Source organism: Centroberyx gerrardi, chromosome 24 (assembly GCF_048128805.1).
Source record: "Centroberyx gerrardi isolate f3 chromosome 24, fCenGer3.hap1.cur.20231027, whole genome shotgun sequence".
Classification (NCBI taxonomy): domain Eukaryota; kingdom Metazoa; phylum Chordata; class Actinopteri; order Beryciformes; family Berycidae; genus Centroberyx; species Centroberyx gerrardi.
The window spans coordinates 12238153-12255652 of NC_136020.1; the positions used below are offsets into that span (position 1 = coordinate 12238153).

At 41.9% G+C, this 17500-nt stretch overlaps 1 protein-coding gene and 1 non-coding gene across 5 annotated transcripts in view; both read left to right on the forward strand.

Moving 5' to 3' along the window:
* Positions 1–17500, forward strand: part of LOC139920268 (ELKS/Rab6-interacting/CAST family member 1-like) — a 132272-nt gene that overhangs the window by 68065 nt on the left and 46707 nt on the right. For all 4 annotated transcript variants that reach the window (XR_013504067.1, XR_011785034.2, XM_078281860.1 and 1 more), the window contains one exon: positions 5139–5299. Coding sequence is in view for 2 of the 4 variants with exons in the window: in XM_078281860.1 (XP_078137986.1) it covers positions 5139–5299 (161 nt within the window). In the remaining 2 variants the exon portion in view is untranslated. The remainder of the gene's footprint in view (positions 1–5138; positions 5300–17500) is intronic.
* On the forward strand, positions 2928–3000 carry trnak-cuu (transfer RNA lysine (anticodon CUU)). Its single transcript has one exon. It is a non-coding gene; the product is annotated as a tRNA-Lys (tRNA).

Sequence of the window (17500 nt, forward strand, 5' to 3'; positions counted from 1 at the left end):
GTGTGCTGAACGAGTGGAGATGGCAGCCAAACCCTCACCCAACATCAACAACACTAACTCAGCCTTTCACCAGACACACACACACACACGCGCGCACACACACAATTATACACAGAGACACGTTCATACACACAGAATGACTTACAATCACTCGCACATGACGGTGTAATTCACATACAGACATACACAAACTCACACACGCACATGCATACACACACTAATACACATTCACACAAGACAGTGTTACTCACAGGCGCACAATAGTGATGCAGACATATGCGTATACACACACACACACACACACAGGATAGTGATACACACACAGACACATATGTGCGTACAAACACAAGAAAGTGTTACTCACAGACCCACACTCACGCATCCCAACTCTCTCTCTCTCTCACACACACACACACACACACACACACACACTCAGAGGAAAGAAGTGCTAACTGCTATTTAAACAGTGCACCGACGCAGCACAACATTGCATTCAGCAGCAGCCAGGACAGGACTTTGGGGTTTCTAGCTGGAAACGTGTCTCTATATACATGAATAAATTGTAAATAAATATTTTTGTGTTCCCGTTTTACAACTGCGTCACAGCAATTACCCTTTCACATAATGATTTATAAAATGATGACAGAGGGAGAGACACACACACACATACACACACACTGAAGACAGCCTTATTCTTGTTCAAAGGGGTACACGTTGCTTATTATAGCATTGGCACACACACACAAACACATACACACTCAAACACAGCCAAACCATGCACATGCACACACGCCCTGCCTATACATTAAACACACAACCACACACACACACAACGTTAGGTTATTTACGTCTTCTATCAAGAGTCTGTAGCTATATAGTGACACCAGTCACCCCTTTGTGTGTGTGTGTGTGTGTGAGGGACTGTCGTTTGCCCAGCAAAACCGTTTGACCAAGACCACATGAAAATATACTAGACCGTGTCTGCTAGACATGAGTCACTGTGTGTGTGTGTGTGTGTGTGTGATCACTGAAGAAAGGTGTGTGTGTGTGTGCGTGTGCATGTGTGTGTGTGTGTGTGTGTGTGTGTGTGTGTGTGTGTGTGTGACAGAGACATGAGTCAACACCAACATGACACACGCCATCTGTCTCTCCAGAGACCAAACTACAGACAGGCAGACCTTCGCTTCTCTAGCTTCCCTTCTTTTATTGACCGGGCCATTTTTATTCTTGAACTCAGTGCCCCTTTCTTTCTTTCTTTCTTTCTTTCTTTCTTCCTTTCTTTCTTTCACAGAAAAAGAAAACACTTAATATCTCTCTATTAAAAGACACCCACACCTACACACACACTGAAGACTGAAGGGGTTTTCTCCTCTCCTCATCTCTCCTCACCCCTGCCTCCGTCCCTCCATCCCTCCTCTCTCAAGTCAACTGAAGGCCTTTCTCTCCTCCTCTCCTCCTTTGTCTCCCTTTCTCTTTCCCTTCATTCTCTGCTTTTCCTCTCCTTTGCACCCTCCATCTTTTCTTCCATACCTCTCCTCTCCGCGTCGCTTCCAGCCACATCTGAACTGCATTGTTAACGCTGCCTGTGTTTCTGACTGCTTAGCATTTTGCTCTCTCTCTCTCTCTCTGTCTCTCTCTCTCTCTGTCTCTCTCTCTCTCTCTGTCTCTCTCTCTCTCTCTCTCTCTCTCTCTCTCTCTCTCTCTCTCTGTTCTGTTGACTTTAGCATTTTCCATCGATCTCGCTCTCTTCTATGTGCTTAATGTTTTTTTGTAATATTTCTCTCTCTCTCTGTCTCTCTCTCCCTCACTCCATGTTGCTATTTATCTGTTCACTCTGTTAAGCACTCTGTTTCTATAATGACTTTTCTCTCTCTACCTCCTTGTTCTCCTCTTTTCCTTCCCCGCTCCTTTTTCTTGTTTTAATTACTTCTCTGCCTCCCTCTACTCCGCCTTCTCACCTTTCTTTGATCCATCTTTTTTTATCTTTCTCTCCCCTCTATCTCTTCCCCTCCCTGTTCATTTTCTCCTCTCTCCCCTTTCTCTCCCCTATTCTCCTCCCCCCTTCTTTCCTTCCCCCCGTTTCTCTCTCCTTCTCTTTCCTTCTCTTTCTCCTTCTCCCCCATTCCTTCTCTATATCTTTCTCTCTTCCCGCTCTTCCCCCTCTTCTATCCTTATATCCTCCTCCTTTTTCCTTCCATTTCTTTGCTCCATTTTCTCCCTTTCCTCCTTCTCTTGTTCCTTTCTACTTCTCTCTCCTCCCTGTCTCTCTCCCACCCCTTTGTTTCTCTCCCTACTCTTCCCTTCCCTCCCTCTCTCTTTCCATCTCCCTCCTCTTTCTCTCCACTCTGTTCCCATGCAGCTTTCTCACATTCCAATGCATGAGTTCACCACGGCCGGCTTTAAGTGGTCCAAGGTAACAACTAATCATCGCACACCTCACTCACCTGCTTTTTACAGTTCTTCATTCGTTCATTTTGTCATCATTCAATCTTTGTTTCATTCCAGTTATTTGCTTTTTTGTTACAGTTCATAGCAGGGTGGGAAGTTAGCACCAGCCAAAGACAAATATTGGTAAATGTGTGTCTATGGCTGGTAGATTTATCTTCCCCACCAGCCATTTTGGCAGGTGACCAATCATCATGTAGAGTTTCTATTCTATTCTAAACATCTTGAACATCATCTGAACATGTTGGCCAGTGAACTAGTGAAAGTGGCTGGTGAATTTGTGGCCAGTGCATAAAAAGTTTATTTTTCATCTGCACACTTACCCCCGTACTAGTTAATGAACTGCTACCAGTAATGACTGGCTCAGATGTAGTGAATGTACAGAATATCTGGGAAACTCTTCCTCTTGTCATGAACACTACTTCATTTAAGGTTCCCTGGTTCAGTCGTGTCATTTTACAACATAAAACAACATAACATCTGCCCGGCTAGCTCAGTCGGTAGAGCATGAGACTCTTAATCTCAGGGTCGTGGGTTCGAGCCCCACGTTGGGCGCTGCTCTTTTGGACTTTGGCTGCTCATGAAATCACATTGACTAAGAGCTCTTGGACAAACACTGGACGGATGCGGAAATAATCATCCGGGAGTCCATCCCATAGGATACATGAAGTGTTCTTCCTAAATTGTCACTTCTAGAAGTGCCGTTCATAGGCGCAGGCACTTTTCACTTATTGTAAGTCGCTTTGGAACAAAAGCGTCTGCTAAATGACATAATGTAATGTAATGTAAGATTGTTTGATTTAGGTTTTGCATATTGTTTGTTGGACTTCTTCATTGTAAGTAGACTAAATCCTTTCTTGAGGATCTAACATTACCATAGTAGGCCTTGCTAAGTGTATGTTTGCAGTAGATTTTTATTGATTTTTATTATTTGCCAAGATGCTCACAGCTGACAAGCATGTAACTAGGGCTAAGCTAGTATTCACTTGTTTCTTCAAATTTAAACAACAGCCTTTATGATTTGGTTGTTAATGACACAGACTCATGATGTTGAATTCAGCACCCTCATCTGATTGGTTTCATTTTGAAAGTCCAAAAAGTCACACTTCAGCACATACCAACTCCAGTCCAGACTAAATATTTGAGAGGAAAAGTTCCTCTCTGCACATGTGGAGGTGAAGCATGTGTGAGCGTTGGTGTGGATGTCATTAGTAGTAGGGAGAGCATGGCTGACTGGCTGCTCATGCCTTTAGAAATAATACAGCACTCCATGACAGGTCTATCATGTGGCTCACTACCTCTCTCTCTCCACCTCTGTCTTACTCTCTCTCCTTTTCTTTCCTTCTCTTTCTTTCTCTGTCTCTCTCTCTTTCACTCTTCCTCTTTCTTGCTCTCTGTTTCTGTCTGTCTTTTTCCCTGCTCTCTTTCCATCTCTTTCTCTTCCAATCTATGCTGTTTTTTTCCTTCAGAGAGAGAGGGAGAAAGAGGGAGAGAGAGAGAGAAAGAGAGAGAGAGCACCCTGCTCCCCCCTCTGACTCCTTATTTGACTGCAGGAATGGCAGATGGAGAGAAAGAGAGTCATGATCTTTCTCTCTTTGTCCTTTCCTCACATTTTTTCTTGTCCTGTTCTTTTCCTATACTTCTTTTCTAATTCCTCTTTTCCCTTCTTTATCTTCTGGTGTCGTTGTTTTTGCCATTTCCCCCCCTCATTTCCCCTTCCTCCTTCATACAGACACATCATTTATATCCCTTCATCAGTGTTTTCACTCGTTCAGAATGCCGTTTTATTTTGTCTTCATCTCCGCGTCTCTCTGAACAGGAGCTGCTTTCAGATTCAGTTCATCTCAAAGGTTTTTCTTTATACTTCTGCTGATGCATCTTTTCTGGGGAAATAATGGTGTGCACATCGTTTCTCTGACTCTTTCTCTCTCTCGCTCCCACTCTTATTCACTCTCTATCAGGTTTTCTCTTGCCTCTTTTTATCACCCTCATCCCTTTCTTTCTTTCTTTCTTTCTTTCTTTCTTTCTTTCTTTCTTTATTTCATACTTTCTTCACCTACTTCAGAAAAAGAGAGAGTAAGACTGGAAAAGAAAGAGAAAGATGGAAGGGAAAAGAGACAGAGATGGGGGAACCAGTAGGATTGAGAGGAACTGATATCAGAGGAGAAAATGAGTGTGTGTGTGTGTGTGTGTGTGTGTGTGTGGCAGGCCGCAGCGTTCCCGCACCGTGAGAAATACACAGTGACCTCAGCACTGACTTCACACCCATTAAACTGACACACTGATATACAGCCAGGGAGAGAGAGAAAGAGGGGAGAAACAACACGGAGAGAGAGAAAAGAAAACGAGGGAAAGAGAACGAGACTTTTGATGTTCTGTAATGAAGCATCTCACGTAAAAACAGGGGAAAATTAGTAAAAGCACTTCAAAAGCTCACTAGCTGTCACACCCACACACACACGCACAGGCAAAGAGGAAGAGAGAGGCAGAGGCACACACACACACACACACACACATACACAGATACGGTATGTATCTGTGTGAAGTGAAAGGGAAAGAAAGAGCTGAAAGAGGGGGAGCAGAAAAGAGACTGATTGAGATGCAGGGAAGTTGGGAAAGATAGAAGTCATGATGAAAATATGTATTAATGTTTCTTTTCTCCCTCACTTTGTGTGTGTGTGTGTGTGTGTCAGATGGAGGAGCTGCTGGTTGCCATGGAGAAGGTGAAACAGGAACTGGAGGTGATGAAAGCCAAGCTGTCATCAACTCAGCTCTCACTGGCCGAGAAAGAAGGTCACCTGACCGCCCTGCGGGCCGAGCGGCGGAAACACCTGGAGGAGGTGCTGGAGATGAAGTAAGGAAGGACACACACACACACACACACACACACACACACACACACACACCAAGAATAATCCATTCAAATATCCACACACACATACAGTGGGAATAAAAATATTTTTATCTATCTATCCATCTATCCACACATATATCTGTACCTCGAAACATTTAGCTCTCAATTCATCTGTCCATATACACACACACACACACACACACACACACACACACACACACACACACAACACACAGTAGAAATAAGGCCTATCTATTTATCTATTCACCATCTATCCACACATATAAACTTATGACAGAGTTCGACAAACCACTTGAAATGGATCCTTTTCAAGTGGTAGATCAGACAGTGTTGAATGTCTACCATTAAAGTTTCTGTAAAATGGAAAAATGACTTTTTCACCTTGTTAGCTACAGTAATGCTCCATATCAGAACGTACACCTATTCAACAATAAACGCCACAGATTTTTTTATTTTCTTGTATTAAAATAAACAAAACTGTGTATCTTTAGTGGTTACTTCATGGCATACCAGTAGGCGTACATAAAAATGTCAACCAGTAATACCATCACACATTTTTGAATAGTGCCCTCCTCCGCCTCTCCCATCACATAAAACCTGTAACTTCACAGCTTTCAAAGTGACAAGACTTTGGTCGGTTGCGCCCCGGTGGCTGAGATTTATTCACTTTGAAAAATGGATTTGTTACAGATAAAGGTTATACGCAAAGCATTTTTTCACTTTTCAACACTTTTGAACAGTCGCTCCCTACATGATGTCCCGCCCCACCCTCCTGTTTCAGGTCATGGTTCAGGTTCAAATTTCCCCATGTGGCTTCAGTATTTCAAGAAGCTGGTCGTTGGTCACGTTGACATGGACTTTACCCGACACCTCAGCACCCCTCTCTCTCTCTCTCTCTCTCTCCCTCCCTCTCTTAACCTATCTCTCCTTTCCTCTCCCTTTATCTCCGCTCTCTTTCTCTCTACCCTGATAAGCGATAGAAGTTAAGTACTGTGTTAATGCACTAACCATGTACAACTGTCTGACCCTAGCTCTTCATATGATTGATTACGTACTGAATACACACACGCACACGCACACACACACACACACATACACATGCTGTAACTCGGTGTAAATTTTAATGTAATTTTAATAGAAGGGTTTGGATTTAAAGTGTAGCCAACTGGAGTCCAGCAGTGCGTTTCTTCCATGTATTTTCTGCTGTTTTACATGCTCACTGAGACCGTAGAAGGAGCTGTAATTTAGTGGAACGACGCTTTGGGTTGAAATAGAAGCCAGGGAGAATGTCCGTGTTAGCATGTCCTGCTCTTTTACACACACTGTGGGACTATCCTGTACTGCGGCATCATGGGAAAGGAGTGCGAGTGCTGTGATTTAGTTTTCCTGCACTTTGTCCTCAGCATTTTCTACCAACGTTGCATTTCTTTGTTTTTGAGAGAGAGAACAAGGATAAGAGAGAAGGCAAGGGTGAGAGAGAGAGAGAGAGTGTGTGTGTGTGTGTGTGTGTGTGTGTGCACGCTACAGAGTGTCCATTCACAGCCCAGGTGAGCAAGTAATTGACCATTTTATCACCGTAGTAACGACCCATATGACTATTACAGGGATCAGTGCTTTAGAATGCATAGCTGTGTTTTTGTATGTGAATATGTGTGTATGTGAATATGTGTGTATGTGTGTGTGTGTGTGTGCGCGCGCACGTGCGTGTGTGTGTGCACATGCACAATGAATGATTTATTGATGTCAGACTTGTACATTCCTTTTAAGAAAATATTGGCTCTCTGATGAATATTTATGTCTCTCACACACACACACACACACACACACACACAAACCGGCACACATACAAACCGACACAAACACACACACTCATCCGTACTGTATGTACACAGACACACATGCACAGACCATCGTACACACATGCTTGATTAGATTTAACAGTCTCCAGTGGGCAGTTCAATCTGTGCTATCATTTAACTTCACTGTCCCATCGGCATTCTGTGTGTGTGTGTGTGTGTGTAAATCCATTGTGGTTAACATCAGCATTAGGCCCCAGTCGCCACTTTGTTCCAGCTCCTACCATGAACTGTGGTATGACTGTGTGTTTCCATACATAGATCATACATACACAGACCAAATATTTAGTCTGCGCTGATCGCAGCATACTCTGCACTTTATATGTCCTTTCCTTTTCTCATGTGACGAGGATCTAGGACTTAAACATTTTATATGTCACTGGAGGTTGTTTCATTATTTTCTTCAATTCTTAACTCACCACACATCACGTCTTGATGGAAATGGCATATTTTCACAGACAGTTGAAACCTCTGTTCTTCGCTTCTTTTGTGTCCTGCGTTGTCTACATATTTATTGTGTTTTGTTTTGTTTTGAATTTAATCACATGAAAGACAAATGCAAATTTCCACATAGATTGATGTTTTGCTAAATTTCTAACGCTCTTAAACAGGCGTCAGACTCTAGTTAGCTGTGAATCGTGTATGTTCATACCTGGGCCTTTTTTGCCCCCTTTGTCTTATTTTTAGGGGCTTTTGGTCCTGAACTATGAAATAATAAATTCGCATTGCACATTGGTTGTACCACTTAGATTTGTTTTATTTTAAATCCACCACAGGTCCCACACTTCTTTCCCACTGCTGGAAACTGGCAGCAGGCCTTACAGAAGAGGATGGTGCTGTTTTCCTCTCTCTGTCCCCAAACAATTCATCTTCCATCCCTTGACTATTAAGTTTTTTTTTACCATATTGTTGTATTTTTTTGTTGACGCAGTGTTTTTGTGTTGGTCGGCATTTTGTTCTGCTGCTGGCTGCGTGGTGCCAACAGCTTCTCCTGCTCCAGGCTGCGTGCTCGCTTGTTTTCTGATCAAAAATTGCTCCATTTTTCTCACCCAGAACACACTGGAAAGAATTGCCTGTACGCTCCCATGAATCACCTGCATGGGCTCATGGGGGACAGTAGTCACGTCCACATGTGATTATTTGACAACTCACCAAAATAATGTGACCAGGTGTCATGTAAAAAAGCCTTAATTATTGGAGGCATTTTTAATTTCACAGGCATTTTAGGAACTTTTAAGGGCAATTTTGCCACAATCCTCAATTAATTTCTTAGTTAATTTCTTTGTGTTTTGCATGAGACTATAGTCATACTGTATTTTCTACAAGTCATTTGGATTTATTTAGTGAACGTTTTATGTTCTACCTCTGTGTAAACATGATATTTTTCAGTCAGCACTGAGATTCTCATGTTCTCCCCGGGTCTTTGAAGTTTGCCTCGCAGACATCGTATCTTTTTCTCTGTTTCCCCTCACTGCAGAGTTGAGATGTTTCAGGTAGCTGGTACTTGTCCCACTGTGAGTTACGCACGTGACGCCGCGCTCGTATTTTTCCGGAGACGTTGGGGTTTGGTCGGCAAATACGTCATTTGTTTCTGGCTCTCTCCCACGTGTAAAACATGAGCTGTTTGAGGTAGCTGCGTCCCGAGTGTCCATATATCTCAGTGTAATGCACATGAAACTGTCTCTGCACACACAGGCTGCTCTAACTCTTCGGGGTTTGATGTCTGATTTGTTGCTCAGTTTTACATCGGTGTAAGGTTTAATGTTACTGTGAGACATGATATATGATACAGCATGTTTCAGAGCTTTCTGGGACAGACTTAGAATATATTAACACACACTCGCACCGCACACACACACACACACACACACATACACATACAATAACATACCAGCTGGAGGAACCTACACTCTCTCTTTCTCTGTCTCTCTCTTCTTTCTTTCTCCTCCTTCAATCTTATACACTCTCTCAGTCACGCACAAACACACACAGACACACACACACACACACACACACTATGCTGTATTGTGTGTGTGTCTGGTGAGTGTCTATCTATCTTTGTGCTGTAGTTTTCACCAGCTGGTTGTATATGTCTTCTTCACTCCAACACTATGCTAACCTTCATTCCCTGATGTATATTGTGTGTGTGTGTGTGTGTGTGTGTGTGTGTGTGTGTGTGTGTGTCTCTTCCACTGTCCAAGAAAGCCCTGGAACGTACTGCATTATATATTGTGAGAAAGGAAGAGAGGTGGAGGGAGATAGACAGAAAGAGAGAGAGATGGAGAGAGAGAAAGGGGGAAGGAAGGAGAGATATATAGTTAGAGAGAGAGAAATATATAAAGTTTTATATAAAGCAATACAGAGTTAAGCAAAAAGTTTAATCCCCTCTTTTTCTACCTCTTTCTCTCTCTCTCTCTCTCTCTCTCTCTCTCTCTCTCTCTCTCTCTCTAAGGGCTTGTTGAAGGTCAGTGTCCAGGATGAGTTTACATATGTCTTATCAATATGCACAGACATGAAACCACACACACACATCCACAGGCACAAAAACACACACTAATACACACCCAGACATATGGACATACACACACATCCACACTGCAGGGCTCCAACATGCTATTTTCCCATTGATAAATCATCTACACTGACCTTCGCACATACACATACACACACACACACACACACACACACACACACACACATTTTTTCATTTGTAATATACATTAACAAGTACACACTCTTCTTTTTTTTCTCTTGTGTGTGTGTGTGTGTATGTTTGTGTGCATGTGTCTTTGCACATTTTTGAGTATGCAGGTGTGTGTGTGTGTGTGTGTGTGTGTGTGTGTGTGTGTGTGTGTGTGTTGGCCAGCCAGAGGAATGTGCTGACAGTGTGTGTGTAACAGCAGGGTGTCAGGTCTGAAATCCCAATCTGGATGAATTAGAGCCTATTTTACTCTCCACTGTTCTGCTTTACTGACGCTTAGCACACATCTGTCATCTCTACCTCGCTCTACCACTCTCTCTCTCTCTCTCTCTCTCTCTCTCTCTCTCTCCCTCTCCCTCTCTCTCTCTCTCTCTCTACCTTTCTTTTCGTCTTTTCCTCTGCCTGTTTCACATACACAACACACACATGCACCCACACCCAATTAGTATGTGTGTGTGGAAGATGTTCAGGTGTAACATCAAATGCAGTACATGCCCAACAAGACTTGATTAATAGCAGTCACACACACACACACACACACACACACACACACACACACACATATACACATACACTCACCTGTTTAACAAGGTTTTCATTGGCTTGTGGAGTGTTTTGGGAGAGGGAGAAGAAGAGAGGAGAGGAGAGGACACAAAAAGAAGAGAGGATTCATACTATACCTACACATTTGATTTGTACCATGCCTATGCATGGCGGGCCGCCTAACCTATCACTAAAACAACATAGATTAAGGTGGCAGTTAAGGTTAGGTTTAGGCAACTAAAACAACTTATGTTACAGTTAAAGGATACCTCTGGTTATTTTCAACCCAGGCCTCATTTCCCTAGTTTTTGCCATCATGGCTATTGATTGTGCTGAAAGTGTTGCAATCGCTTTTTGGGTTTGACTGCTGGAGCTTGCTCTGGCCCTCTGGGTGTGTGTTGGACAGCAGCGCTCCTGGAGACCTGGAGGTACGTCAAGCTCTACAGTGAAGCAAGCGATGACATTTTGAGCACAATCAATCGGCATGATGGCAAAAACTAGGAAAATAAGGCCCAGGTTGAAAATAAACGAATTTGTCCTTTAAGGTCTTTTTCAAGGTTTTTTAGGGTTTTTTTCAAGAAAACTTGAACAGGAAAACTTAACTCATCGCAGAAAACTTAATTGCTAGAGTCAGGAATTGAACTTGGCTCGCTGGTGTTGAAGGCGAGTTTATATCTGCCACTCCAGCCTCCATGCCTTTACTTTACACTGCGCTTTCTATGTCAAACTGCTTCCTGTTTCAGTCTCCTGTTTTACTCGATTGGTTGAATAACATACAAAATTACAGTGCATTACTTTTTGGAACTATAAATACGAATTTGATATGAGAACAGGCTGTGAGAGGAGAGGACCCGCAAAAAGAGGACAAGAGAGGAGATAAGAGGAGAGGAGAAGAGAGGATGAAGTAGATGAGATGAGAGAAGAAAAGAGGAGAGTTGAAGGTAATGGAGGAGGTGAAGAAACGAGAGGAGAGGACACAAAAAGAGAGGAAAAGAGTGCAGAGAGAAAAAATTAGGAGCAGAAAAAGAGTAGAGAGGTCAGGGGGAGAGTTATAAATCTCTCTTTTTGGGGGCGGGGGGGACAGTAGGAGGATAATAAAATGAAAGAAAAGAAGCAAAAATGTTTTTTGGCAGAGACGAAAGGAGGGAAAGCGAGAGAAGAGGAGAGAGACAGCTGTCCAAAGACAACTCAGCCCGGCCAACGGACTTACGTGATATCCTTCAGAAATTATATTACCTCCGTCTCCATCTCCCTCGCTCCTTCCGTTCATCCATCAATCTTTCAGAGTAATGTATTGAATATATAACCACTTACATGATGTCCTGCTCCCCTGCATGTACACAATGTCCTTATTCTCTTCATGCACAAAATTTTAGACTAATTTATTGCCCAATATTTTCACCAGACGAGAGTTTTGTATGTGACAGTTTTTTTTATGAGCATTAAAGTCAAAATACATTTATTGCTGCAAGTGTTCTGAAAAAGAAACCAGCAAGACGCCGATTTCTGTGTTTATTTGCAGTGTCGTTATGGAGATTGTAACACTAACGACGCAGAAAAAAAAAAGCCATTTATTCCGAAAGAAAACACTGAAATGTCACCGTGGCAAGACCCCGCTGTAGAAAAATAAGGGTGGTGATACACTAGATGATTTCTTTTTGGCAGTGCAGACGGGCAAGGCTCCCAGCAACAGGCAACAAAATGAGTCACGTTTCTTTTGATAGCTTTAGAGGAAAATAAAACATGATATTTGAGTTGTTTTCTCAGTGTGTGGGAGCCCATCTCAGCCTGTAACAAACCGGTGATAATCAGGTATTGAGTGGTGATTCACCAAGGCAATTTGCTGGTCAGTATAGAAAGGCAAATGCTCCAAGGAACTGGAAATAAAGTAAGACACAGAGTCAGAATCTATTCTGATGTATACCGGAACATGATGAACATAATGTTCAATTGTGAAAAAGTTGTCTATATGCCTAAAAGACTCTTATTCAACATATTAACGAACAGTATTTAATGGTTTAAGGGCTCTTATAAGGGAAAAAGTCAAACTTGCAAGGCCATTTTTTTATTATTAGCAAGGTGTGTTGAGAAGAAACACAAATATGTTTCAGCCAGTTGCACTTTGAAAATTGCCTATGCTCTTTCTCTCTCTCTCTCTCTCTCTCTCTCTCTCTCTCACTCACACACACACACACACACACACACTCTGCATCTTGTATTATATGGACAATTAGACTAGAGGAAGTCTGTTTACACACAAACACACACTGCCTTTTGTATTATATGGTCAATAAAACCAGAGGAAGTCTGTTTACGCACAAACACACACATTGCATCTTGTATTATATGGACAGTTAGAGTATAGAGGAAGACACACACACACACACACACACACACAGAAAGTTGTCCGGTGCCTACAGCCTCCTGCAGTGAAAGCCTTGGCTGATGTCTCAAGGTGAACACTATAAATTCAATTTATTTCTCCTCTGTTGCTCTGCTCGTCGTTTTATCTCCCTCCTACCCTCCTTCTAACCCTCAACCTCTCCCTCCACCTTCTCCTCCCATCCCCCCCTCCCTCCCTTCATTCCTTCATTCCTTCTGTCCCTCCTTCACTCCATCCCTCTCTCCCAAATTCCTTCCCTCCATCCCTCCCTTCCTCCATCCACCCCTTCTTTCATCTCTCACTCCTTCCCTCCCTCCTTCGCTCCTTCTATCCCTCCCTCCCTCCTTCCTTCTATCTCTCCTTCTCTCCCTCCTTCCTATCTCCATCTCTCTCCACCTCTTTCCATCCATCCCTCCTTCCACCTTGCCATTCAGAGCTTTATGTCTGTCTGGAAACGTCATTATCCCTTGATTTCTGTCTGTGTGTCTGTCTGTCTGTATTTCTTACTGTCTGTCTACCTGTCTCTTGACTGTTGTCAGCACATAGTGAAACTGATCAATAGTGTGTGTGTGTGTGTGTGTGTGTGTGTGTGTGTGTGTGTGTAGTCAAAGATCCTATTTTCCACAGGTATGTCAGTGGAACGACAGCTATGCTCTTCACAGCAGGAAACCCATTGCTAACAATATGACTGCACATGTAAAACACACACACACACACACACACACACACACACACACACACACACACAGCAGCTATCCCATCACTAACAATGGCAATAAATGTTGCCTTCAGAAATAATACACACGCATACGCACACACACACACTCACACACACACACAGTCACTTAGAAGAGCACAGAAGACAGCATTGAAAGCTTAGAAGCATCCACTCCCACATGAATACGTGTGGATATACAAAGATACCTTGACATGTGTACCCACACACACACACACACACACACTGCATAAAAATATACTCACCCACACAAATGCATGTACATGTGCATATGAAAGCACACAAACATAGAGACACGTCCTTTGATCCCCTCCGACACAAATAAGATTAATCCAGAGTGTGTCACTGCAAGTGTGTGTGTGTGTGTGTGTGTGACATGTTGAGAGCTTAGTATGTCAAAAGGGGCATGTGGTTTTGACACCTAGTCCTAGGCTCAAATCAGGGCAACTCGCTCTCTGTCTCCCCTTCTCTTTTTCCATCCCCTCTTCTCTCTTCTTTAACTTGCTCTCTTTCCTTCTCTCCCTCATGGTTTCTCTCTCTGTACTTGCTTCTCTTGCCCTCTTCTCTCTGTCTCTCTCTCTCTCTCTGCCTTTCTTCCTCTATCCTCTCTCTATCTTTTTGGTTTTCCTTTTTGGTCCCCTGTGAGAGGCTGGGAGAGATTGGAATGAGGAAAATTGCAGCAATAAAAGATTTTCTTCAGTTAGATATATGTATTTAAATAGCAGGGTTTTCTAAAAGCCTCCAAACCCTCATAAACCTTCCTTTTTTTGCTTTTTGTCTGGTATGATCTTCAGTCAATTGTTCAGCAGAGAAAGAAACGCTTCTTATACAGTGTTAAGACTCTTTGCCAATGTTGTGTAATATGTGTATTATGCCATTCCATTATATTGTATGTATAATGTATATGTATTGCATATTGTAAGTGAGTTACGCCATTTAAGCATAGTGAATTGGGTTGAGTTGAATTGGGAGAGAAAAGGAGAGCGAGTTAGAGAGAGGGAATGAAAACAAGAACAAGAGAGAAGAGGCAGAGAACAAGCGAGTGAGTTAAAAAACAAATGGAAGCGAACAAAACGCATCTGAGAGAAAAGAAACAAGTGGAGAGAAAGAGCAGATAAAGGAAAAAAGGATGCGGCAAAACCTAAACTTGCCTATTTTCCTCAGCTGATTACATGTTGTGTGCGCCAGGCCATCAAACAGATCATTAAACAGCAGTTAAAGAGAGACAGGGAGAGATGAAGAGGAAAAAATATCAAAAAGTAGAAAACAAAACATGCATTTTTTTCCCCCGCCTCTGATTGCATGTTGTGTGTGCCAGACGATTAAATTTCTATTCTGGAAATAATAAAACTATAGTAGACAGACGGACAGAGGGGAACAGAGCAGAGCTGTAACTAGTGTACTTTATACATCGGCATAGGAGAATACTTGATTCTGATTGGCTGGAGGGTGACCATGAAGTATTGTTTAACATGTACTAGAGAGAGAGAGAGAGAGAAGCAGAGAGAAAGAGAGAGAGAAAAATAGGCAGCCAGTTCTGACAGCAACAGTTTAAATCACTGTTATAAATTAATGCAGTAACGAAATGTAAGGATTTCATTCCAAGTTCAAGACTTTATTGTCCTTAATGGGAAAGTTGGCTTGCAGCAAGGCGAGCAAGTCAATACATACAATGAACAAAGAACACAGAAACATACAAGACACATTACGTGAAACAATGGAAATAGAAACAATGGATTATGTTCCAGCTAAACACTGCTAATGAATTCAATAAATGGGCTTTTAAGTTAGCAGTCAAGGCTAATGAAAACATTTGTCATTGCAATATAAGTAACATTGTTACAGCTGAACCAATATGGCTTCCAGACCCGAACGTCAGCTGGCTGCCATTAGTGCTGTGCCACGCAAATGTGAAATCCATAACTGCAGTACTTAGATCTGGAGTACATGTGAAAAAATACAGATTCCTTTTTCCCAGTGAATAATTTAATTCCAACAAGATAGAACCAGCAAAGCAGTGTTGTGCTTCTATGTGCAGTGTTTATTCAGTTGTAGGTCCATTGTTGATTAGCTGGCTGAGGGAAGCAGCCAGAGCTGTTTGGGACTGGAAAACACCTCCCATGTTCAGTTGTTTCAAAGGTTTGTCTTATTTGCTGGAATATTAAAGTAACGTTTCCAATGCAAAAGGATCTCATGTTTATTATACCAAGGGAGGGATTATGTTCCAGGTGTTACCGTATGCTCTACTCGTGAGTTTGATCACTTTACTTGAAAAATAAGCAAGCAATAAGCAGTAAGTAAGCATTTGAGTAGTCAGGGAAATAGCCACAGCCTTTATGGTTTGTGGTTTTAAACCGTGAAAACTTCTTAAGAAAACTCCAAACATCTTGCTGACCTTCTGCCATGCCCTCTTTTTTTTTTGTTTCTGTCTCTGTTGTGTCATACACCCGAGGGAAACCACAAACCACTACACTGAGCGCATCATCCATTTTGGAAATGAATTCACAGGTGCCTGGATAGAGTCCTGCTTAAAGCTGATTGTCTTGCACTTTACTGCATCCCGTGAATTCCTTGCTCAAGTTGAATAGTTTCAACTCAAGCAAACACCTCTTCGCCTCAATTCGCACCATCTGGAGCAAATGTGCGTCCATCACGCTCTCGGTAATCACGCCGCCTCTGAAAGTTTTTTTCACTCTCTCTCTGAGCATAGGGCTTGTAAGATAATCAGGGTCACCAGGGAAATGGAGAAGACATTTCGAGTAAAAGGCTTTCATTTTGAATGCAAAATGTCAAAAACTATGAATGGACGCCCTTATTTTGAATCACTGAATCATTGAATCATATCAGGTTGTTCCTATCCTCTGTAGTGTGTCATTCATTCAAAGTGATAAACATCTGCTTCAGTTATTCTCAACACTCAAAGCAGTGTGAGTCAGCGACATCAGTGCAGGTGTGTGGAGTGTTTCACAGCAGAAAGATGAGATTTCACTGTTCAGTTTCATCTTAAGCTACAAAGTCTGCTGTTTTCAACACTTTTACAGCTGATATTGCAGATAAAGTTGCTCTGTCTATGTCAGCATACATCATTTGCATTGTTTGAATGGGTGGCGCTGGTACTGTCTTCCATTCAGAGCCCAGTGTGGTGACCGGCCTGCATGTGAGAGCTTATTCATTACATTTGATGAAATACCCTGTTAAGTTAATGTTTCTTTGAAAAACATCACAAAGCACATTATTCTGACCCTGAGACATTGGATAACAAAGTCACGAACAATGATTAATATGGGAGCTTTTACAGTGGACTGCATAGCAAGATAATTGCTACCACTCTGAGAGGAAATGTGAAATTAGTAAATCTATTATGGTTCGGCTAAATTTCCCAAAAGGCAAAAATAAATATCTGCTCAAACAATTTAAAGCCACAAGAGGCTGTTATCATGATTTTACCACCTTAAAGAATCCACTAATCCACTAGAACTAGTGTACAGATAGATAGATGGATAGATAGATAGATAGATAGATAGATAGATAGATAGATAGATAGATAGATACCGTAGATAGATAGATAGATAGATAGATAGATAGATAGATAGATACCGTAGATAGATAGATAGATAGATAGATAGATAGATACTGTAGATAGATAGATAGATAGATAGATACCATAGATAGATAGATAGATAGATAGATACCATAGATAGATAGATAGATAGATAGATACCGTAGATAGATAGATAGATAGATAGATAGATTCCGTAGATAGATAGATACCGTAGATAGATAGATAGATACCGTAGATAGATAGATAAATAGATACCGTAGATAGATAGATAGATAGATAGATAGATACCGTAGATAGATAGATAGATAGATAGATAGATACCATAGATAGATAGATAGATAGATAGATAGATACCGTAGATAGATAGATAGATAGATAGATAGATAGATAGATAGATAG